Source organism: Orussus abietinus, unplaced genomic scaffold (assembly GCF_000612105.2).
Source record: "Orussus abietinus isolate OABI.00-Male unplaced genomic scaffold, Oabi_2.0 scaffold122, whole genome shotgun sequence".
In the NCBI taxonomy this organism is placed as follows: Eukaryota; Metazoa; Arthropoda; class Insecta; order Hymenoptera; family Orussidae; genus Orussus; species Orussus abietinus.
The window spans coordinates 1,441-24,962 of record NW_019394329.1 but is presented as its reverse complement, the minus strand read 5'-3'; the positions used below and the strand labels follow the sequence as shown (position 1 = coordinate 24,962).

The window sequence follows — 23,522 nt, the reverse complement described above, 5'->3', positions numbered from 1 at the left end:
CGTCTAACGCGTTCACGATCACGTAACCGACAAACTCACTCTTCAGGAAGTGCTCTTACGGGTTTGCCGACTCCTTCCGTATACGATCATAGATCGCTCTGCATACCCGCGGAATACATTAATATTTTAATTCGTCGATTCCATACGGGACCGTTGATACGCGAGGTGGTTTCTAAATACGTGGGGACTGGTTTAATTACGTTATGCAACCGCGTGGCTGACGAACATCCCACAAATTGCGAAAATCCAGCACGAGAGCCTTACTTCCGCTTAAGGCGCCATTACGCGGCGCGGTCGACTCCGGAGAGTTCAATGCGCGAATTCGCGCCAAGTTTTTGCTCCAAACCGCTCGAGCGAGCCCATCGAGGCTAATCGCGCTGGAAAACATCTGCAGGCTCGTAATTACTACCTGGAGTAATTAATTGGGAATTTTCTGTGTTGCGAGAAACGTATTTGGGCCGAGAATTCGGGTATCCCCTGAAGGCGCTGATGCAGTAAATTAACCATCCTTGGAATTGGATTTTCCCCGCGATAATCGATTCCGCTTTTCAGGGAGAGAGGGGGAAGAACGAGGTGTCGTAGAAAATGGTTTTATTCGACAACATTCACGTAAAAATCTACAAAACAAACGGGTCTGTGGTACTGGATGCAATGCAACGACTCCGCTTCTGCGGAATTCCCTTTACGACCCGTTGCGAAAGCTGGTGGATAAAGTGTGATCGAGAAATTAATCGAAGACATTGAGAATTTTTCGTTAAGTTCGTAATTTTCTAAGACTCAGGAAATTGATGAAAATCACGTTCGAATACGAGGGTTCTCGGATAGTTCCTGGTCTTGGCATCCTACATTAAAGTAGCCCCCCTCCCGTAAAGTGTTTCCGCATTTCACATCCCCATAACATTCTCCACGCCGATCGATGAAACAACATCACAATTACCATTGACACATATAACATACGGCAATTCCCGCGCAATTTCCCTTTTACAACGACAAACGCGCTTCGACATCGCATACCCAGTCATTTGGCTTCGACGAGTGCTGGCATATACCCAGCAATATTGGTCTCCGGTCATGCACCTTAACTCCAATAAAAACGCATTCGTAATACAAAAATGAGGAAAAAGAAGAACTCAAATTTCCCGAGATCGAACCTTCCTCTACTTTAGTTACAACCGACCATATCGTTCTGTCACATTGTCTATAAAATCCAACATTCTTCCTGGTGTTTTGGATTCTGTGATTGGATCGTTGCTGATCACCGATCGGTCGGAACGGTTCGCTCAACTTATTTTGTAAATAAATAAAAGATTACAAAATCGGACAACTGCATCTTAGTATTGATTCTCAGTAACCGGGCGAACTGGAGGCTGATAAGGTCCAAAGCCTTGACCATGAGTTTGTGGCTGTTGTGCCTGTCGGTATTGCACTTCTTCAGAAGCCGCTTGTTGCTGGTGCTGCACGGGCTGAGGAACATAAGGTTTGTCCGGCTGATAGACGATCTGATTAGCGATTATGTGGTACGGAATCTGCGATTGGAATTTCAGCAATTCCTGAATCGACGACGGGACATTTGTCGAGTACTGGGGTTGGGCTTCCGGTGCCGGTTGGGATATTCTGGTGTACTCGGGTTGCTGGTATTGCTGGTGCTGCTGCTGCTGTTGCGGGACCTGATGCTGAGGAGCCTGGCGCTGAGCACCCTGATACTGACCACCCTGATACTGACCACCTTGATACTGAGGAGCCTGACGCTTATCGCGGGATCGACCACGGGATTTGGGCTGCTGTTGGGATGTTGGATGATGTCGTTGCTGGTCCTGAACGATAATTTCTGATTGGGTCTGAGCGTCTTGGTACTGGCCTTGGATGAAGGCCCGAACTTGCTCCTGCTGCGCTTTTAATGCGGCAGCTTCATCGTATCTGTGGAAGAGATTCATGGTACATTTTATAAACAAAAAAATACGTCCTTTCACAAGATATAGTGCAGATTTGAAGGTTTCGTTCCTGAGGATTGCTGCTCAACGTTGTTCTAGGTTCCGAAATTCTTTCTCTTACTTATTTTAGCCTTGGCAAGGGAGCTATTTCGGATGAATGTATTGAAACTACCGATTAACGGCAATATGATTAATTGAAGCCTGCATCGTTTAAAAGAGATATACAGAAATAAAATGTTGCGAAATATCTTATACCTGAATGGTTCAGGAATGATGTTCATATACGGAATTTGAGCCTGGAATTGGAGCAGTTGCTTGATCCTATCAGGTGCCTTCTCGAACGTTCTGTAATTGGGTGGATGAAGAGGTGTTTGAACTTGGTATTGCTGTCCCTGAGCAGCGGCCGGAGCTTGTTGCTGAGGTTCGTGAGCGCGTTGGTGATGACGTCCTCGAGGTGTAGGAACGTATTGCTGCTCATGTACAGCTGGTTGGGCTTGTTGGGCTTGTTGAGCTTGGCGTTCGTGAGCGTATGACCTCCAATTTACTCTAAGTCCTAAAAATTAGAAAGATGTTTCACCTTCAATTAATTCGCGTTTAAATACAAAGGACGAAAATTAATTTTCAAATTTCACAGAAAAAACTATTTCCTTCCCTAAATTTTCTACGGAATGTCTTTCCACGTGTCAGTGAAAGTCATATGATTCGAGTGTAGCCGCTGCTATACTTGTAATTATTATTCCCGATAGCACATGACTCATACGAATGCGCGGACTTATCGCGTAAACCTCCTGGAATATTCCTTTCTACTAGAACGTTCGCTCTGAACATATGCGTATGTCCTAAGAGTGATTATTGCATTTTCATTCCGGAACATGCTTTACCACTGGGATCGTTGTACTGCAAGGACCTCTGATTGTCCTGATTTGCATCATAGGGACCTTGAATCGATGACTGACTATGACCATCGGTGGCACCTTGAATCGCGTATTCGGCACCTCCAACTGAAGCGCCTTGAATCGCAAAATCACTGTGACCATCGGTAGCCCCTTGAATCTGGAAGTTGCTGTTTCCATCCGTGGCTCCTTGGATCGAAAAGCCTCCGGATCCGCTGGTTCCTTAATAAAAAGAGAAAAGGGATTTTCTTCTAAACCGCGAAATTTATGTCGAATATGGCGTGGAACGCTTTAATACTTATACATGCGTTTCTACTTTGCCGAGCGGTTGTAGACTTTGTACACAGTTTTTATGTAAATGCCTTCAGAAAGATATTCATTTTTAATTGTCGGATAACTAATTTTGAGATAAAAATTCCTTTCGTAAGTGGCCACGTGGAAAATCGTGCTAAATTTAAAAACCGCTATCTTGTCAGTTTTAATTCTTCGAATATTATTTTTGTATCATGGACGGGCACTTTTGATCATTCAATTGATCCAGCCTTTATTATTTACTATAATCGGACACGCAGCAATCAATCAGTATATGGGACATGTTTCCGTCATCGGCAAAGCGGGGCCCGTACATACCTTCGATAAAGACGTTTCTGCGTCAAAAAGCTTTTCTCAATTTTTTAAAGTTTTCTTTTTCTAAGTAATAAGATACAAGATGTTAATTTTCCAACTGTTATTCATATTTGATAGTGCGACACGAATTTTAAAAGATATAAACTGTTCATGATGCTGACTACATGGAAAATCAAGGTACCATTTAAGATTACGCCATTTTGTCGATTTTGAACGTTTTTTTTTACATTACTGCAGCGCAATTAGGCGAGCGATAATCAGTGAGGATGCGAGTGATAGATTTTCGTCGTGCCCCTCATGTGCCTTCGGAAAAGACGGATTCTATGTCAAAAAAACTATGCTAAAAATCTGTCGATAAAAAAGCATGATGGAAAAACAAGATGAAAAGTTGAATCCCTTGCAAGTTCATCTAATACTCGGTATTACATAAACGACGCGACATAATGAAATTACAAATTAAAATGTAAAACACACAAAGAGCAGAACGTGTACTCTTGCGTAAAACTTTTATGTGAAACGTGTAACCGTAAAAGGTGGTTGTACTCCACTCTCGCAGACGAGTCCCGTGAGAAAAAATCCCGCTGGGAAACAGTCGTAAGTTTAATCCTAGACTCCTAACATGCCGCAAAAATGAATGGCGGTATAAATAGATTTAACGGTTGATCATAAAACTGGCCTAATTGTGAGTACGCCTAGGATAAATGGACAATTACTATCGGCCGGCGTCGGCGTATCGCTCCGAGGTTTCAGAGTTTTGCACCTTTTCTCGCTTAGGCCGCACTTTAAGAGCGCTCGTTTGTCTTCTTAGCTTTTTACCTCTCTGGTCGTACTCGATTCCCTTCTCTTGGCTATATTTCAGTCCCTGAGCGACGCGATTCCCGTCACTTGGCCCCTGGATAGAGAATTGGGCCAGGCAGAAAGGGAGAGACCCCAGAAGGAGCATCTGTAAATATTATAAATTATACCTTAGTATTTAATATTTTTTATATACTTTTTCTATATTATTGTCCACCTGCACGTAACCCGTAAGACTAGAAAAGCCAACGGAGGTCTTTAAATATTCAAATAATTTTCTCGTTAACAATTTTGTACACGCATTTTAATGTAGAAGCAGGCTTTCGGGGGTACTCGGTACAAAGAGGGATTAAAAAAACCAAAATGTTCAATAGAAAAAGTAGGGTAACCAGGGCAAATCGTATTTTCCTTTCAGAGGTCCAGCAAATTCCAACGGAAGCGATTTCCGCTGAACGCTCGCAATGGGACCAATCAGAAGAAGCGAAAGACCGTAAGACAGCATTTTCAGGAGGGAAAGGAGAATTAAACGAAATAGTGCCATTTAGATTGCAGTCGGCTTAATACCCTCAGCCGAAACGGCCTGCACCGCGTACCGAGAAATGGCGATGTAAAAGAACGAATTAGACCAAGAAGTGCTAGCCAAAGTGGAGGCACGAACGTTAACTACAAATTTTTTGGCATTTTATATTCCTTCCAATCACTTTCTAAAAAATAACACGCATACCTTCTACATTCCTAAAGACGTTACCAATTTTTTGGGAATATTTACAATTACACGTAACGTCGTGAAAAATATTTGTACACGAGAGAAAGGAGGGAACCTGCATCGAGGGTGTTTAGAAATGGAAAATGGCGTTCGCGTCCCGTCGAATCGTGGCAAAAACGAGTAAAATGGCGATCTCGAGCTACAGACACGATCCGAGCGACGCATTATTTATCTACACGCGAATGCAAATGGAAAAGCCAAGGCAAAATCGTTCGAGTAAGAGGACGGATCTGCAAGTTACGATTCTCTCTCGAGGAGAAAGGAAAGTTGCTCGTCCAGGCTTAGGTAGCCATTTAATCGGCCGATTAATCAGCCGATCCCGTAATCGGAAAAGGCTACTCAACCTTCTCCGTTTAACGTAACGATTTACGGTAAGACCTCAGTCACCGATACGTGCAATGAGATCTTACTGGATACCAATGGAATGGCTCTACCCCTCGCCGTTTTGCTCCGACGTCCACTATATATCAGCTGATATCGGAGCTGAACTGGACAGAGAAAGTTGAGTATAAATTAAGCTCCGTCGATGGCCTCTCGCTATTGCACTTATTACTGTGCACGCATGAACGGAAAATTTGATCGCTTTGAATGTCCAGCAAATGTGAGCTTGGTGTAAGCAGTCATGTCGGAGAGAATTAGATCGCAAAGTGGAGTAACTCGTTCGTTGTAAGTTTTTTTTTATTCCAATCCGCATCGTGTGGGTGAAAGGTGAGAACTTCGATTTTTGCAAAATTACCGACTAGCTTGCGAAATGAAGGAAAATCTTGATTTCGAGATTTCTAGGTTTTGAGAGACAATGTTGTTAGATATATTAGTTGTTACTCTCTTCCGTGTCCTTCGGTCGGCGTAAATTTCGGAATCCATAGTTAATTGTTTGGTAAATTATAATGCATGAATTTAGAAAATAGATTTGTTGCAAGATTGGTTAATTCAAAGTGATTATATTCCACATGGTGTTAACGTACAACTGCTACATGACAAAGATGCGTCGAATTGAGACTAGATGTTCCGAAATCACTATTCTGCACATCTAGCAAAATGAAACTATATCCGAAGAAAGAATATTCAGTTGTATTTTCAGATAAACCCTCGGTTATCTTTTCAGTTCATGACTTTGCATTAATCGTCATAACTTACGTCTCGATATTTATGACGTGCATTTTACCACTCTTCGGCACCGTCCACCGTATTAACTCGACATTTACATTTTACATCCCCGTACAGATAATTACTCATTTCTGCAATCTCTCAACGTGATTTTAATCACACGATATGCAATATTCCCTCAATTGGAGTCATTTCGAAAATTCGATCTACATACCATACGAGAAAAATCTGTACCGTGTAGGGAAAGCAAGTCCAATGGACACTTAAGGTGATACGAAAGGGTCATTCTATATACATGACGTGAAAATATTTATAAAACTTTTCTCCAAATTAAGTGTACCGAATAATTTGAAACTTTAACGCGTGATTCGAGATACCCCAAGGAAGAACGCAATGCTCGGGAAATTTCATTTTTTCACCAGAAAATGTAATTTTGGTTCTAGTCCAGGCTAAATAAACAAACATGTTTGTCGAAAAATGAAATTTCACGAGCATCGCGTTCATCTTTAGCCTTTATCTTTCTCCATAATCAAGCGTTAAGGTTTCAAATGATTCGGTGCATCCAGTTTGGCGAAAAGTTATATAAATATTTTCACGTTCTGATGCATAGAATGACCCTTTCGTATCACCTTAACATTTTAAATTGATAGACAATGCGACACAGCCCACTAAGCAGATTAAGTAAGTGGCCGAAAATGGGAAGCTGGTACTCACGTAGAATTTTGACATGTCGACTGGTCGATACATGAGGATCCGTTCTCGAGGGTGCAAGTGTATCTGAGCCGGGCGCGCGTCACTGGGAACAACTTTATAGGCCGAGGACTTTCCAGCGAGGGGATGTGACTCGTGGAACCACCTCCATTTCGTTTTACCTTCTCGCTCTACGTGGTCCAGCGACTTGTACCTCTTTTACGAGACGAGCCCTGACAAGGCTCCACCGCCATCCGCTCCTGCGCACGTAATACTTACCCAGTTGGCTGTCTAGGCAAGAAAATTTCAAGAACCAGAATGAGCTTCAATGACTCAAGAGATAAAAAAAAATCACAGCTTCCAGGAAATCATTTTGATCCGCATGGATCATTATTACACGTTGTTAACCAAAATTCTGTAAAAAGTTCAAAACTGAAGGGAAACCAAAGGCAAAGACTCGCCTATATCTAGGGATGAACCGATACCATTAAGGTGAAATGAAACACGTCGAGGAACTCGATCGACGTCGGTAAAATAGGTTTTTCTAAATACCTATGTTGCCGACGTTCGTTTTTATATTGACAGTCGTGTGGATTTATATTGATAACTGTACTAAATGTCATGCTCCATCTGTCGTTTTCGTGCTATAATTATAACGAAATCGAAGTAAAATTCCAGAAATCCCTTGGATTTTGGTTTCTGAGGCCCTAATTGACTGTAAAGGGACCCCTTGTGTCATCTGTGATTTCCGGGTCAATTAAATTTTCACTCCGAGACTTTGTATTGCCATCGTTTTAGCATAGAAGCGCATAAGATATCTCTTTGCCTTTAGCCCGTTCAAATGCAGGTTTCTCGATTACCATAGTGTTCTAAATTCTCGTACAGTTGTCCTGACACTTCCGTTTCTCATATTAGAGCCTTCAATAATTGGATATTAATCGAAATATGAGAGCTCGACGCCATTTTGCTTCTGGTCTGGGCTAAGTTCAACATTTTTTTTTAAAAAATCCAAATGTTGAAAGTGTCAGGATAATTTCTAGGTGCTCACGTATCATGCGTCAATGTTTCTGACAGTTCTATCCAATACCCTTAACAAAAAGTGTTGTATTCGGATCGACTGATTTGAGGGGGGTTTCACTTCACCTTAAAGAATCGATAAAAAATCGAATCGAGAAAAAAGAAAGTGTCGAATCAAAATATACAATACATAAGCATACAGACCCAACCTATGACCCGTAGAAGGCGTGAGTTAAATAATACCGGAGGAGTATGCCTCGTATATACATTTCGTTGAACGTAATGAAAATACAGTTTTTTTTCCGATCGGTTTAATGCTCGAGGAGGCACAACGGAAGAATGAATGGAACATTGATACTTCTTTATGATGCCCACTCCATTTGATTCGATACGAGTACCTTTCATCGATACTAAGTAAGTACCGAGGCCGAGAGTATCGACGTCAAATGTACATGGTATCGAAGTGACGATATCGAGTACCTTGTCGACTTATCTCTACGTATGTACTCAACGAAAGCCACGATTTCGCGTTAAGAAAATCCAGCGCATTAAATTTAAATTATAATGATTTGAATTTAAACATAATATAATTTGACGAAACCGAGAAAACTCTTTCTGGCCCGTTTCCCACGAGGTTTGCGAAATTCTAGCTGGGCCTTTACGATGCGGAAGGAATGCACCACGGGATGGGGCAATTCGAGTATTCCGGGCTCTTCGATTTGCGACTGCGGATCCTTTCACCGGGGCGAATGGACGTGCCAAAGCCGATAGGAAGCGAGAATCTCAAAAAGATAGGGAAGCAAGATCCGACCGGCAGAAATGGAAAGTTTTCCGAGGTATCGGAGCAATCCATGCAGGTATGGGTGCAGTTCGTATGCAACGAGCCGCGGAGCGTGAAGGCCACGAAAGTGGATCGCTCGGCTCCGTCTTCCTGATCCGGAGAAATTCTATCCTCCGGTCTATAGTGAAATCAAATAAAATCATAGCAGAAAGGGGAGGGGAACACCCCGTTTGAATAAACCTCCCGACATTCGCACGGAAATTTCCTGCCCATTCGTTTCCTCTCTCGGGCTGGCCTGCTGAGCTTCTTGTGCACGCTGAAGGGAATCATACACCTGACGCAACAAAATCCGACGGTAAAAAGTTAGGAAACGGGATCCATGTACGCTGGTTTCCTGGAAAGTCGACTTATCGGTTCTTATTTTACATGGTGTCAAGGATAGTCTGCAGAGAGCTGTGCGTAATACTCTTGCGGCCTGGTATCCGTGTAGATATATCCTTTTCAGAAACTTCGGGCGAAATGCTGCCAGGAATAATTACGGTCATACGGATCTCCTAGTATTAAAAGTGTTACGAACGAAGAAAAGAGAAAATCGTCAGGGAGGACGTTGAATAATTTTTCGTGAAGAAATATTGTATAGTATTGGATTAGCAAGAAAGAATGTTTATCTAACCAAAATTGTGACGTTAGCGCTGCAAGAGTTTTTAGCCAACCTAACGAATTTGGGATCAGGTCAAGTGAACATTGTAACGACTAGTCAGTCGTACCATTTTCAGAGAACGAACGAATGACATTTATGTAAATCTTGAAAACTGAAGTTTCACTAGGGATCCTCTCAATTAGATCGTCTATCAACGAAGATCTCGAAAATCTTAGGAACAAAATTCTCCGTCAACTGCTTTACACCTTCCCGATCCATCCGATCGGAAAGATCGAAGTCCTTGGCGTTATAATAAATGAAAATAATTTATTCGGTTCAAAAACTCTACAAATAGCCCACCTAACTTAAACGAAGATCACGCACCAGCTCGCCCAAACGTTCCGCGCGTGCACGGGTCGTTCGTCACAAAACGTACAACGTTCATGCCGAAGGATTCTTGATTGTATTCAATGATCTTGAAGTATTCAAGAGCACCACTCATAGATGTCCAGCCCACAGCGAACATCTAGCCTCGATTTTCCTGATCGGGCTTGCTGGAGGCTTCCTCGTTCTGATCTTGTCCACTCTTCAGGACGTAGACCTTGCTGTTGTACTTGTTAGACTTCTTCTCTTCCGCAACGATTGGCTTCGGAATGAAGAGGTCCTTTGGCCGATACACGATGTGATTGGCGATCACGTTATAGGGCAGCTGGGCCTGGTACTGGAGCAGTTGCTGCAGACCAGTTGGCATGTTCTTGTCCAGCTGGAGCTGAGGAGCAGGCTGCACGGGCATGGACTCGGAGAGCGAGACGTAGGGCTTTTCGCTGCGATCTTCCTTGACCTCCTTCTCGTCGATTTGACCAGCGGATCTCGCTTTGTATTCCGCGGTTTCGTCGGAATCGTGCGCCTGGTAAGGAGTTTGGGAAACGGGTGCCTGATACGGGGCCTGGGCTTGGTATGGATCTTGAACACTCTTTTGTTGTTGAGCCGGTTGCTGGTCGTACTCGGTCCTCGGCTGGTAGAAGAAGGCTTGAGGATTCGCGTAGGTCTCCTCCGGCTCGTAAGCCTGCAGGATCAGCTGCTTGATCTGCATGGGGATCGCCTTGTAGGGCTTGGCCGGAGCCTCTCCAGCTTGTTTTTGTTGGGCAAGTGGAGACTGGACCGAAGCCTGCTGGTGCTGGTACCGAGGCTGGGCTGCCTGGGCTGGCTCGGGTGCTGGGGCCTCTGCCCTCTGGGTCCGTTGGGTGTCGTCCAGCTGGGCTTGCCATTGGGAGTAAGGCGTGTACAACTTCCAGTCGACCTTCAGACCTGAAACATGATTCATCGTTTTAAAAAACTTTCCAGGTACCTATGTACAAGGAACCTCGAGGGAGGAGACCGGGGCTATTTGTTACGTTTTGAGCTGGTAATTTTTTACACGTCTCCTCCTAAATCTGGAAACTTCAGCTTTTCATCGTCGATTATTTGTCATTTTGTATTATATTAATCTGTCAACATAATTGGACTAGAATAATTTGTACTCTGTAAAGGATAATATCACCCGCTAGATGCCACTTTCGTATCACCTTAATGTATTACATCATGCTTAATAGGTCAATAAACAGTACGATTAAAAGAATAGAGAATCTAGAGATCCCACCGAGGACGATAATTTCGACTCGTGCGATACGGATCAACCAAGTAAATACTGACCGTTCGGGTCGCTGTACTTAATGTACCCCTGTGGAGCCCTAGGTGCTCGTTCCTGGTCATCCTGTGCCAGACACGTTGACACCAGAGCGAAAATCAGTACCTAGGAAGAAACAAAGTATTACTCCCGGGAATCTTGTCAAATCAATAGTTCCATAAAACGGAGTATTACTATGAAATATGAAATCAATGGGGAGCTTATCGATCACCTCCCGGGGCGAAATTTTGGTCCGTTCAAGAACCTCTGATTATAAGCCTTACATGGGTTTCGAGGGGATGTCAAGAAGGGTAATTTCTATACAATTAAGGTCTAGACTTCTGATCTTAGAAGTGGTGAATATTTCACTTTTTCCTACTTCTAGGCCAAAAGAGATCTTACTTAGGTAATTCAGATTCAAAACAGGGCTAAAACTTTACTCGAGCAAAAGGAGCGACTCTTATCAAACTTCCGGAATAATAATCAGTCCCTTCATCGACATCCCGTTTTCTAGTCAAAGAATCGAATTTGGACAAAGGGTGTTCACATCACATGCGACCTGGAGGAGCACAGAAGTCGCGGGAGAAGAACCGTCACGGGGCACTTCGCGACGACGAGCACCAACCACCAGGGACCGGGGAAGTCCCGGTGGACATTCAGAAACCCCTAGGGGATTTAGGTAGAGCCGAACACTCGGGTTTCCTGGGCGAAGAACCAAACTCACTCACTCTCAGTTTCATCTCTTGGTCTCGTGGAATGCAGTGGATGTGCGACAGGTCAGGTTTGTTTGAAGAAATCTGCAGCCCGAGTCGGCGGGACTTCTATATAGGCTCCAGTTGCTTGATGTAATTGGCTACCACCGCAATGGCTACCTACTTTTAAAGTCATTCGCCTCCGGTAACGAGAAAGCCTCCAGGTATTATCAGTCCTACGTCCAAGAATGTGTTGTTGCCGTAACACCATTATAAAATGCTAGGAAGCTGGATAGCTCCGCGCTGGACTTGGCGGATTGGCGCTAATCTGCACCGGGCAATTTTCACGGCGGCCCCAATTCCTCGTTTATTTTCCCGGGTTTCCACGGAACCCGCCGATTAAATAATACACAACCCCTGAGATCTTGGGACACGGAGGGATTCAATTGCGAACGTGGATTCCAACTGAGAACTCTTGCTCGGCTTTCCCGATGTAAGAACGTCATTTGATACATGTCGTAGCCAGATTGTAAATTCTGGCTTTTTGTAAAACGCCTAGTCATTTTATAAAACGCGGCCAGATGGTAAGATCTTCGTTCACTTAGCTTTATTTTATAATCTAGCCAATCATTTTATAAAACGACTAGGTGTTTTATGAAACGACCGACAACACGCCGCCACATTGTCAAATTTATTAAATTACCGCCTGTTTTACATTCCGACTGAATCGTTTCTTGATTTTATGATAAGCGTATTTTTTCTATAACCTAACCCCATCTAATCTAACAAAACCTACCTACTTACATAGAATAAAGCATATGTTCATCTATATATTTGTTCTATTTATGTATAATCCGTAGATTACGCGAATAAATTAACAAATTCCTTCCGCGAAGCCATTTTTTATTAAAATTTAGTGATTAAAATAATGATAAAATGATTGAAAGGATTTAGCCGGAAAGTAAAACAGACGGTAATTTAATGAATTTGACATTGTTGGGGCGTTTCGCTGGTAGTTTTATGAAACATCTGGTCGCTTTATAAAATGACTAGTCGGATCGTAAAATAAAGCCAAGTGAACGAAGATTTGACCTTCTGGCCGTGCTTTACAGAACGGCAAGGCGTTTTACAAAATGCCGGATTTTACAATATGGCTACGACATATAAGTCCGAGTCCATAGTTTTTACCTCACGTAAGTCTCGTGAACGCACTTGAAGGTTTGAAGTATGATGCCAGAATATAAGATAGGAAGATGTTAATGAAATCGATCTTGAACCTGAAATATACGTGTCCAATTGTGTAGGGTTTGGATCGAAACCAGGATTAGATCGAGACTCGGTTAAGCCATGAAAACCCAAACTTTCAAATAAGATAACTTTTGGTAATAAGGCCCATGTTTATTTTTTACCATATAGCAAAAGTGCAATGTTTATGGCTCCTTCTACCAGTTAGCAGGACAAAGAAGACTTCATTGGGTGTATTGCCGGGGCTGTGGACGAGGCCATGGTAAACTGAGATTAATAAGAAATATTTCCGAGTGAATTTTATAAAATTTGGTTGCAGCGTTCAAGCTGTTTGTCACAAAGTTTTGTGAAGTCCTGCTCTGTCTCGCAAACACGTAGTGCCTTATACTTTTCCCTACATACTGTTGTATTAGTTTTGTTGAAAAGGTTTGTTGTTTTGGAAATTATAACTTGGAAATGTAAATTGCCCCAAACGGAGAATGAGGCCCGCGTAGGGCAACATAGCGCAACCAAAGATCTTTCTCAAAAAGAACATGAAACTATGACTAGTTGCAGTAAATACAACGTCGCAACAAAAATTGAGCGAAATACCTTAAGAAGAACGAAACCTGCACCTCAAAGAAGACCAAGAACTGGGGTCACAGCCTTTACCAAGAAAATAGGGTTGGCGATATGCAGCAACGTGCACTGGGCAAAAAATGGTTTTACGAAGAATACCTAAAGACAACAATCGAGGACCTTGATGACATAACTTGCCCTAACTGTACAAATTAATGTGCATCCTCCAATCTATGTCCATGAGACTTATTACTTACACGTTTAGGTATCAAAGCCCAGGAGCACCATTCTGCTTTTTTTAAATTACGTATTTGTTTCGAATTATATTTTATTGTTATAGTTTTTACCTGAAATAAACATTGTTCGTGTACCCTCTGCTCATTTTCCCTTCCCAAAATACTTTCTATTTTAGTTTTGACAAGCCTTTCAAGTTATGGTGGGACTTATGGGGGTCATCCCGTGTGATCGATTCAAAAAATCGAATTTTTTGTTTTGCATGAATTGCATCCAAATATAGTGTAGAATATGTGGGTAAAGTGATTCTCCGATATTCGAAGTCGTTCGGAAGTTACAACGTTGAACAGGCCAGGTGGAGCATCGGACTCCGTCTCATGCGTTTCGGTTTCTTACCTGGGCCCTTCAAAAAATCATTTAGTAGTGAAATATGTGTAGGACATGTCGAGAAGAGAATGGGAACGCGACTCCGGAATGCTAAGAAAAATAATTAAGGAATTGGTGGAAAAGGAGCTGGAAAACTTACCGATAAGCTCATTAACGAGCTCACTAAATTTTACGGTTTAGCCATTCACGGACACGCAAACTCAATAGAAGAAATGAAGGAAGAAATTTGGGCAACTTTGTACCACAAATGTTCTACAGACGCAAATCCTCAACATCAAAATTGTCCAGTAGGCGAAGATAGCTGGGGCAAATGGCGCAAGGCTGAAGCCAGAGGAGAACTCACCAATTTCCACCACGATAAGCCACCTCTGACTGAGCAAGTTCAAGAAGTCATCAAACCAGTCTATGAAGATTTATCACGAGATGAACCGCTGGTCAGATGTTTAGGAGCACATACACAAAATAACAATGAATCATTGAATTCATTGATCTGGACGAAAGTCCAGAGGAGCGAAAGCTCCTAAACACCTGCATTCTGGCACAAAGATCGTTGAAATAGCAACTCTTCTGGCCGTTATTATCTTCAATGAAGGATTTAACCGTTTGAGTCCCAGGGAGTATTGAAAAAACCCTGTCGAAGAATCCCGAACAGCGCAATCGCGCTTTCTCTAAATGAGGACGAGAAGACCCAAGCAGCGCGATAGCGCTTCCTTTATTTTATGTCGATAAATCCCAAGCGGCGCGATAGCGCTTCGTTTATTTTATGTCGATGAATCCTAATCGGCGCGATAGCGTTTCTTGAATTGTAAAATGTATTATATACATTAAAAGAAGGAGATGTACTTGGGTGAGTAAATCTGAGCGCGTGACTTCGACAATCGGTGACGCACCGCTAGTTGTCCACAACGCTCGAAATGTGTTGAGTTTTCTCGACATAAAATCTGAACAGCGCGATCGGGCTGCTTGGGACTCAAACGGTTAATGGCGTTTTGAATGTTTTGGTTACAATGGGTTGCCAAATTGGCCACGTAACTCAAGCTTACGCCGATCGCCGTAATGAAGCGCGTATCTGCCGCTCCGTAAGACGCACGAGCGACTTTGCTAAAAGAGCGAGAACCGATGCCAGGGAGCAACAATCGGATTTGCAAGAATTTTTTGAGGAAACTGAAGGTTCACTTTATGGACCACGCATAGCAGATTAAGGGTGAGTCGAAATTTTATTGGTGATAATCGTATTTGAACCTTTAAACGCGTTTTTCTCAAAACTACATTTTTCAAATCGGTACACACGATATCTCGAAATCTATCGAATGAATTCCTTTGAAATTTTAATGACTTATTCAGTACACATTTAGACAGTTTGCAAACTAGGATAATTCTGATTCATCGAGCCGTTTTTTGTTTTCACGTTGAAGAAGTCGTGAAAAAACACGAAAATTCACGACAAAATGTTCAAGAAGATGCCAAAAGTTCACCTTTCAATATTTTATAATAATCCTCGTTTAAAAACTAGTTCATACTTTACAGATTAAAATGCCGTTTGATTTTTTTGTTTCAGATAAGCAAAACGCCCGCAATCGTGGCAACCGCAAAACACCTTTTTTTTCAAATGAGGGGCTAAATTGCCGTGTACTTCAGCAATGAGCGATGATTTCGGGCTGAAAAAATTGTAAAGTGTGCTCAAAATACGGATAAATATGTGGTAAAAAGTTCGCAGTTGTATGTTTACTTAGTTCGCCAAAAAAATTCCTGAAAAACGCTAAAAGAAAGAGCATTCACACGAGATGACCCCCTTATTACTCTAAACTACCTTACTCATTTGAGCCTCGCTTGGTCGTCGAGATCTACCCCTAACTTTAGAGTCGAGTTATATCAATGGTTACCATAAATAGTAATTCAACTAAATTTTCACTCCGAGACCTCATATTAGCATAACAGCGTATAAGACACACTTTTTGCCTTTATCCCGTTCAAATGAGAGTTTATCGATTACCAGAGTGTTCTAAATTGCCGTACAATTGTCCTGATACTTTCGTTTTTCATATTAAAGCCTTCAATAATTGTATATTGATCGAAATATGAGAACTCGACGCCATTTTGCTTCTGGTCTGGGCTAACTTAAAAACTTTTTTTAAAAATTCAAATTTTGAAGATGTTAAGATAATTCCTAGGAGTCACGTATCAAAGTTTCAGACAGTTCGATCCGATACCTTTACAAAAAAGTTTCTTATTCGAATCGACTGATTTGAGGAGGGTTTCTCTTCACCTTAAATAGCTAAACCTGATTGTATTTGATTCTGATTCGTGCAAACAAAGTCAGGTTCATCCAAATTAGGCTAAACGCATTTACGTATGGGACTCTTGTATTTTATTTTGTATTCAGAGAAACCCGTCGTTATACGCCAGTTAGTCAAGTTTATTTATTGAAATAATTACTCCCTGGACCTTTTCTAATTTCAACGGAAGGAGACGGCTAATTACCCCAGTGCCTTATTAAGGTGATATGAAAGTGTGATATATACATACTAAAAAGTCAAAATATTTGTAAAACTTTTGTCCAAACTGGGTGTACCACGTTATCTAAATCTTTAACACGTGATTATGGAGGCTCTAAGGAAGAACGCGCTGCCGGTAAAATTTCATTTTTCGAAAAAAAATGTATTTCTTTGGCTTTTGTCCGAGATAGGTAGACAATTTTTTTCGAAAAAAGAAATTTCATGAACAACGCGTTATTCCTTAGGGACTCCGTAATCATGTGTTAAAGTTTCGGATAATTCGGTACACTCAGTTTGGAGAAAAGTTTTATAAATATTTTGACTTTTTGTTATTTATATATATCACATTTTCATATCACCTTAAGACTGCAAATCGTAGGCTATTAAATCTAGTCATTCATAAAGAACCGTCTAATGTCTTTCACATTATGAAAGCGTTTCGTTAAGTGGTACTAAGTTACGATTTTCTAGTTTTAAATGTAAAAAAAAAAAATCTTCGCATATATTTTTTGAATACACGTGTACGTAAGATGATGACTGAAACGTTTGACCGTGTTTACAAGAATCCAATGGACCAGTTCTTATGACTACGGTATTGTGTCATTGAAAGGCAGCGTCTTACGAAACCGCCGTTGCTAAATCGCATCTTTCATCAACAATAAAACGCTCAAATCCGGGCAAAATGAAACATAATACTGGCGGTATTATTCAGCCAGTAACATCCGTTTCTGTTAATTCAGGTAATGAATCATTCCACGCAGCAGGCCGTTTCCTGTGTAGCGTCTAATGGCGCCCAACAATGCATGGAAGAACGCGGATGCAGCTTAGCCAAGGAACATTAAACATGGATAATCAACGCGATTGATCGGTAAAAATTCTCCGAAGAAAATGCGAGCGGAAATGTCGGTGTCGGTGAACTTGTTCGACTTAAACAGACGAGGAAGACGACTTTTGCAGTCCGTCATTGGTCGAGGACTGTCGAAAATCAGAATCGATGATTCCAAGAAATTTCCTGACCTATTCAAAGCATCGAGTCTTAAAGGTTTGAATCGAGGCTAGGTAGGTAAACTATTTAAAGCAATTTTTAACTATTGACGGTGTTAAAACTCCCCAAACAGACTTAAAAAGACAGTGAAATACAAAATTTAAATACAGTTTCAGCATGTTATCAATACATTCGCGACCGCTGACGTGAATTCACGTCTTTTCAAATTCTATTCTTGGTTGCCGCTGACGTGAATTCACGTCATTTTTAATTTTATTCCTGATTGCCGCGGACGTGAATCACGTCCATAACGATACACGATACAAGTTTGCGGCAACCAATCTCAGAATTTCATTATTTTCGCCGGTACTCAGTATTTGAAACGGAAAAAATTTGCCGGTCGCGAATGTATGAACCATACTTGTAGATACGTATTCATATAATTATTTATCATTTACATAACAAATATTTAAATTTTGATACATTGTATACAATCGTATTTTGATGTACATCCTCGATTTAGGCAAACCGATCACTATAGAGTATTTCGCTTTCAATCCTTTAACTACGGCGGAGTCAGGTGTGGAGGTATTCCACCTGTACGGATAGCTCGGCCGTGGAGTGCTTATATTTTATATAAATACGATATTCATTTGTCACTTTGAATGCATAGGAATAAAGGGGGCCACTATAGTGGCGCTTTGTAAAAAGACGTTGGTTATACGGAAGCCGCTACAGTGACGTTTCCTAATTAAAGGGTTAAAAGAAGGATCATAATGAGTACATGCTCCGAAATTGTAATTTCCGTTCATTTCTGCTAGTATTCGATAATTTTGGAAAGACTTTTTATCAAAGTATGAAAAAACTAACGAAAACAATGTCAATGGATACCTAATATTTTCAGTGATTTTGCTTCTACGTAATTGTTGGTGGTCATTTCAATAGCCACATATTAACATGTATGTAGAATATGAATTATGCGGAACCAACATTTTTCAGATATCATATAACAAAGCATGAAAAATGGCACTTTTGGAAAATAGCTTAAAAATATCAAAACAGTTAAAAAGCAAATCACGTGAAGACATAAAATAACAATATGTACCTAAAAGTATGGTTAATAACACTTTTAAACTGTATTTACATGTGGTGATTTATTTTTTCTTGCACCTATCTGAAAAATGGATATTCTCATATTCCCCCCCTTAATAAAAGATGGAAAAGAAACAAAGTCGGACGTTTTTCTTGTACAAGTTTAAAATCAACCGCAATACAACTATAGTGGCTCGTAGTATCAATGACACATTTGACCCAGGAACCACTAATGAAAGTACAGCGCAATGGTGGTTTCAAAACTTCCGTGGCAGTGGCTAAAACCTTGCAGATCAAAAGTGTTCTAGGCGATCCGCGGTCATTAACGCAATGAAAGACAAAAATTCAGACACAATTATTGTTATCGAAACATAAAGCGAAGTCTGCGCTTCAAAATCGTATATAATATGGATAGAGAAAAAAACTTTATTTGGAAATAAAGTATAAAATCTTAAGCAAAAAAAAATATAATAACTGTCTGTACAACCTGACATCTTAAGAAGTGCTCGTCTCTGAGAGTCACCATAAGAAGTGATCATCCTTTACGGTATCATGAGAAGTGCTCGTTCTGTGCCGTATCATGAGAAATCCTCGTCCTTGGAGAAGCACGAAAAACATATTCTCCATGTGACATGACAAGTCAAAGCAAACCATTAGCATTACCTCGGCGACACCGCATTACGTTTCCAGAGTTACGAGAGGTACTTTCTCGCAAATTTCAGTATGTTTGCTTCAGGGAAGAAAAATCTCCCGAAGGCGTTGGAGTCTGGTAAAAAAAAGAGCTAGAGCCATTCGTAGCAGGCGCAATTGCGATCAGGGAGTAACATCGGCCGACACGTTTCCAAGGAAATGCGAACCCGTTATTATCTGCCAAATCGAGTCTGTTCGCGAAATGCAAACATGGACACCAACCAAAACCGAGAATGAGAGCGAAAGAGCGAGCAGGCCCCAAGGAAAGAGTAACGTGAAACGAATGCACCTATGAAGGCGCAATAAACCCACGCGTAATTGCAAGTGTTTAGGGTTGCACCATCCTCCAACCCCCTTTTTGCCGTGTTTAGACTACTAAAAGTCCCTGGTAATTTTCGAGATTGCCGATAACATTGCGAAATGCCCGGCCGAGCCGCAAGAGGTTTCCAGAAATATAGATGGTCCCCGGTTGCAACTGCAAAATTGCGAATCGCTCGAGGTGGCCGAAAATAATGGCCACTCGTGGTTACGACAGAATGACACGTCAAACCGGGGATATATGACGCTTTTTCTAGGATTCATCAGAAACCGGACATCGGTGTCGTTTTCCGGGATCAGTAGCCACGAATTAAACCAGGTTACGGATGGAGATGCTTTTATGTGCAGAAATTACAACGGGTGAAATGTGAATAATGAGGCGCATTTAATTTACAGGGAATGAGGAAACTGCTTTGATGATGACGGTTCCTAAGCCGGAGAAGAAATCTTGACTGGAAGTTCCAGGATCCTAAGGTGAAATGGTTGAATCGATCAAGGATTAGAGGTTGAACGGATACTTTTTCAAAACGAAAAGACTTAAACGTTGCATAGAAATTGGAGTTGACGTTGGCCTTAAAACACTGGCCTAGATAGATTGGCACAGACGTTATCAAGTGATAAACTTTAGTTTTAATTTTACACAAATGTAATTTCTGCACGGTCAGCGTTTTTTACCACTGCCTTTCTCCACGTATCTATTATCGCTTACTTTTGACAGGAGAAATACTTTAAATTATCGGAAACCAGGACAACGCAAGCAGTTAAGATAAGGCAACAAAGGTTACAAGGAAAACCACCTGGTTTGAATCATTGCAAGACCGTCCACTTCAGGAGACGAGTTTTCGAGATTATTATACAAATTACAGTCAACGTACGCGACGAATACTTTGAAAGGCTCCGTATCTACTGACACGAATGCAGCCTACCATTAATGTCTACGTAGGCTAATCATACTTGTAAGATGTTTGCTTTTTGCTTATATAATAGCAGAATATTTTCACTTCAGTATTCACATTGAAGTATTTCAGTCCACCAAGTGCGGTCAAGCAGCTATCATGATCCTTCGCCAGTACCTCGCGGTAGGCTTAACCTTTATCGCATCCCTTCCCATCGGTCGGTTTTTCCTGGATAGCGAGTTTAGCACCGTCTGTAGAACAATCTCATTTATCGGGGATAATTCGGGCCTAGAAAACAATATTTGGGAGAATCGTCAGCAGCTCCTGAACCCTTCGGATGAGCCTCCAGACGTGACCCCACGGACCATTTCAGAGTACGACTTCGTGATCGTGGGTGCAGGAAGTTCAGGGTCAGCCGTGGCCAGAAGACTCAGCGAGATCGAAAATGCGACCATTCTGCTGATCGAGGCTGGATCCGATGAAACTGCCTCGATGGATATACCGCTGCTCGCATCCAATATGCAGTTAAATAAAGACCTCAACTGGGGATTCGCAACGGAGCCTTCGAACGAGTATTGCCTCGGCATGAAGGAGCACTCCTGCAGCTGGCCATCAGGAAGGGTCATGGGCGGAAGTAGCGTGCTCAACTCCATGATCGCCACCAGAGGGAATTACAAGGACTACGACATTTGGGCGGAGATGGGCAACGAGGGTTGGTCCTACGAGGACGTCCTCCCGTACTTCAAAAAGCTAGAGGACATGGGCATCCCCGAACTACGGAAAGACAAGGCCCAGCATAGCGTCGGCGGTCCAGTTCACATCTCCAGAGTGCCATATCGAACTAAGCTAGCCGATGCCTTTCTGGAAGCTGGGGCTGAGTTGGGATACCAAAAAATTGACTACAACGGCTTTACTGGTACAGGGATCGACTACATACAAGCGACCCTGAAGAACGGCTCGCGATTCAGCAGCAACTCGGCTTACCTACGTCCCATCAGGGATGCGAAGAACCTCTTCGTGACGAAGAACAGCTTGGTAACTAAGATTCTAATCGACGAGAAGTCCAAGCGAGCTTATGGGGTGAAGTTCGAGAAGGACAAACTACAGTACGTGGCGAATGCTAAGAGGGAGGTTATCCTATGCGCCGGTGCCATTCGGTCCCCGCAGCTGCTGATGCTGTCAGGAATCGGTCCCGCGGATCATCTGCAGAAAATGCAAATCCACGTTCATAAAGATGCTCCGGTTGGAGAAAATCTGATGGATCACGTCATGTTTATGGGATTGATCTTCCTTTCCGACGAGGCGCTGCCTTTGTCAGAAATTATGAAGCCTCAGAACCCATACGTGGCGGAGTACGTGCAGAACCGGACAGGACCATTGACCGTCCCTAGCGGATTGGAAGCCCTCGCCTTTCTCAATGTCGACAGACCAAATGAAACCGATGCTTTCCCGAACGTGGAATTGCTGATGGGTAGCGCCAACCCTTTTTTTGGTCCGAATGGTCAACTCCGGCTCCATCTAACTGATGAATTATTTAAAAAGACGTATTCTCAATTGAGAGGACAAAGAGCCTGGGTATGTTTACCTATCCTTTTGCATCCGAAGAGTCGTGGTCGGATACTTCTGGGCGCAAAAAGCATCCACGACAAGCCCAAGATCATTCCCAACTACTTCAGTCATCCGGACGACACGAGGGATATGATAAAAAGTATCAGAGCCGCCCTCTCTATCGGGAACTCCAAAGCGATGAAGAAATATGGCTCTTACTTCTACTCCAATCCAATTTACGGTTGCGAAGACTACGAATTCGATTCCGATGATTATTGGAAATGTGCTGTTCGTACCATTGCCGTTACCATCTATCATTACGCAGGAACGTGCAAAATGGGACCCATCAACGATACGACATCCGTCGTCGACCCACAGTTAAGGGTACGTGTTTCTCGTTGAGTTGAAGTGAAACCCGTCGCGAATCAATCGAACGAGGCACTTTTTTAAAAGGTATTCTACCGAGCTAGCTGACATTTTATCATACGAAATGTGAACATCTACGGAACGTTCGGACACTTTCAAAATTTGTAACTTCAAAACAATTGTTTTGTCTTATTGTGGCCAGAATCAGAACGTCGTCGACGAGGGGGTAGTTACTGAGGAAATAATGTATTTTATTTCTCGAAATAACGTGGATATCAACTGGAAATCGCAAGCAGATATCCCTGGAAATCGTTGGAAATCACCAAAACGTTGCCAAAATTATAAGGCCGACTGCCACTTGTGTTACCTAATCGCATTGTTGTTTATCATATATAATCAAAGGCAATCAGTTCTCAATGAAGGAAATCGATTTCCCTGATTTCCAAGGGAATAGCTCCTCGGTCATCGAGCTCCTACATTTTGATCAATGTATAGGTCATTCTTAAAAATTTAGGGGTGAGAAATGAAAATGCACTGCCAAAAAAAATAGTGTTAAACATTACCAAGAGGAGCTGCGAAATAGACGTCAGCCTAGGGCAGCTCTTATTTTCAAAATTTGAATTTTCATCGCGCTACCTCCCCCCCCCCCCCGTTTGGTTCCATTTTATGTCAAAATAATTCGTGGAAAATTTGAGCTTAATTAGACAAAAAGAAAGGGTGCCCCTGGGTCCTTGAAAATCGAAAAAAAAAAATTAAAGAAAAGATAAATTTTATTTCTTTATCTTACAAAATATTAATTATATGCAAAAAAGCTTTACACCAAAACTGTAGATCTATTAAAAATGCACATATTATTATGTATGACTTTTTCTCGTATGACGGTTTCCAAAAAAAATGTGAAAATCTTATATCGAAATTCGTGCATTTCCCAAAAAACAATAACTTCTTCCAATGCTAGTCTGGCACTTTCATGTAAAGTTAACTTCACCACGCGAAAATTGAAAAATAATACACTTAAACTTGTCTATTTAATGGCAATCTGCTTCCAGTTATTTCACATAGCACTCTTTCTGATATCCAAGTAATTAAATTTTCTTACGTAA

At 41.8% G+C, this 23,522-nt stretch overlaps 3 protein-coding genes across 3 annotated transcripts; 1 reads left to right on the top strand and 2 right to left on the bottom strand.

Moving 5' to 3' along the window:
• Window positions 1-609: 609 nt before the first annotated feature.
• Window positions 610-6,875, bottom strand: LOC105700180 (chromatin modification-related protein eaf-1). Its single transcript, XM_012425823.1, has 5 exons — window positions 6,834-6,875; window positions 4,268-4,394; window positions 2,813-3,046; window positions 2,187-2,484; window positions 610-1,917 (listed from the first exon to the last, which is right to left on the bottom strand). The coding sequence occupies exons 1-5, from the start codon at window positions 6,846-6,848 to the stop codon at window positions 1,332-1,334; spliced, it is 1,260 nt and encodes a 419-aa protein (XP_012281246.1). The 5' UTR covers window positions 6,849-6,875; the 3' UTR covers window positions 610-1,331.
• Window positions 6,876-9,773: 2,898 nt separating this feature from the next.
• Window positions 9,774-11,653, bottom strand: LOC105700171 (mediator of RNA polymerase II transcription subunit 15-like). The gene is made up of 3 exons (XM_012425813.1): window positions 11,642-11,653; window positions 10,940-11,039; window positions 9,774-10,555 (listed from the first exon to the last, which is right to left on the bottom strand). Exons 1-3 carry the CDS (start codon window positions 11,651-11,653, stop codon window positions 9,774-9,776), a joined length of 894 nt encoding a protein of 297 aa, XP_012281236.1.
• Window positions 11,654-14,241: 2,588 nt separating this feature from the next.
• LOC105700191 (glucose dehydrogenase [FAD, quinone]) lies at window positions 14,242-22,439 on the top strand (the record flags this gene model as incomplete). The annotated part of the gene is given in 3 exon segments (XM_023431796.1): window positions 14,242-14,463; window positions 20,328-20,508; window positions 20,597-22,439. Coding segments are annotated over 3 exon segments (2,246 nt in total), but the record flags the coding sequence as incomplete, so codon positions are not given.
• Between the last annotated feature and the right edge of the window lie 1,083 nt (window positions 22,440-23,522).

Excerpts from the sequence above, each read along its gene's own strand:
- LOC105700180 (XM_012425823.1), bottom strand. Across the intron at positions 3,047-4,267 it reads AATCGAGTACGACCAGAGAG|GAACCAGCGGATCCGGAGGC; the intron begins GTAAAAAGCTAA and ends CTTTTTATTAAG. Across the intron at positions 1,918-2,186 it reads ATCATTCCTGAACCATTCAG|ATACGATGAAGCTGCCGCAT; the intron begins GTATAAGATATT and ends TCTCTTCCACAG.
- LOC105700171 (XM_012425813.1), bottom strand. Across the intron at positions 10,556-10,939 it reads TAAGTACAGCGACCCGAACG|GTCTGAAGGTCGACTGGAAG; the intron begins GTCAGTATTTAC and ends ATCATGTTTCAG.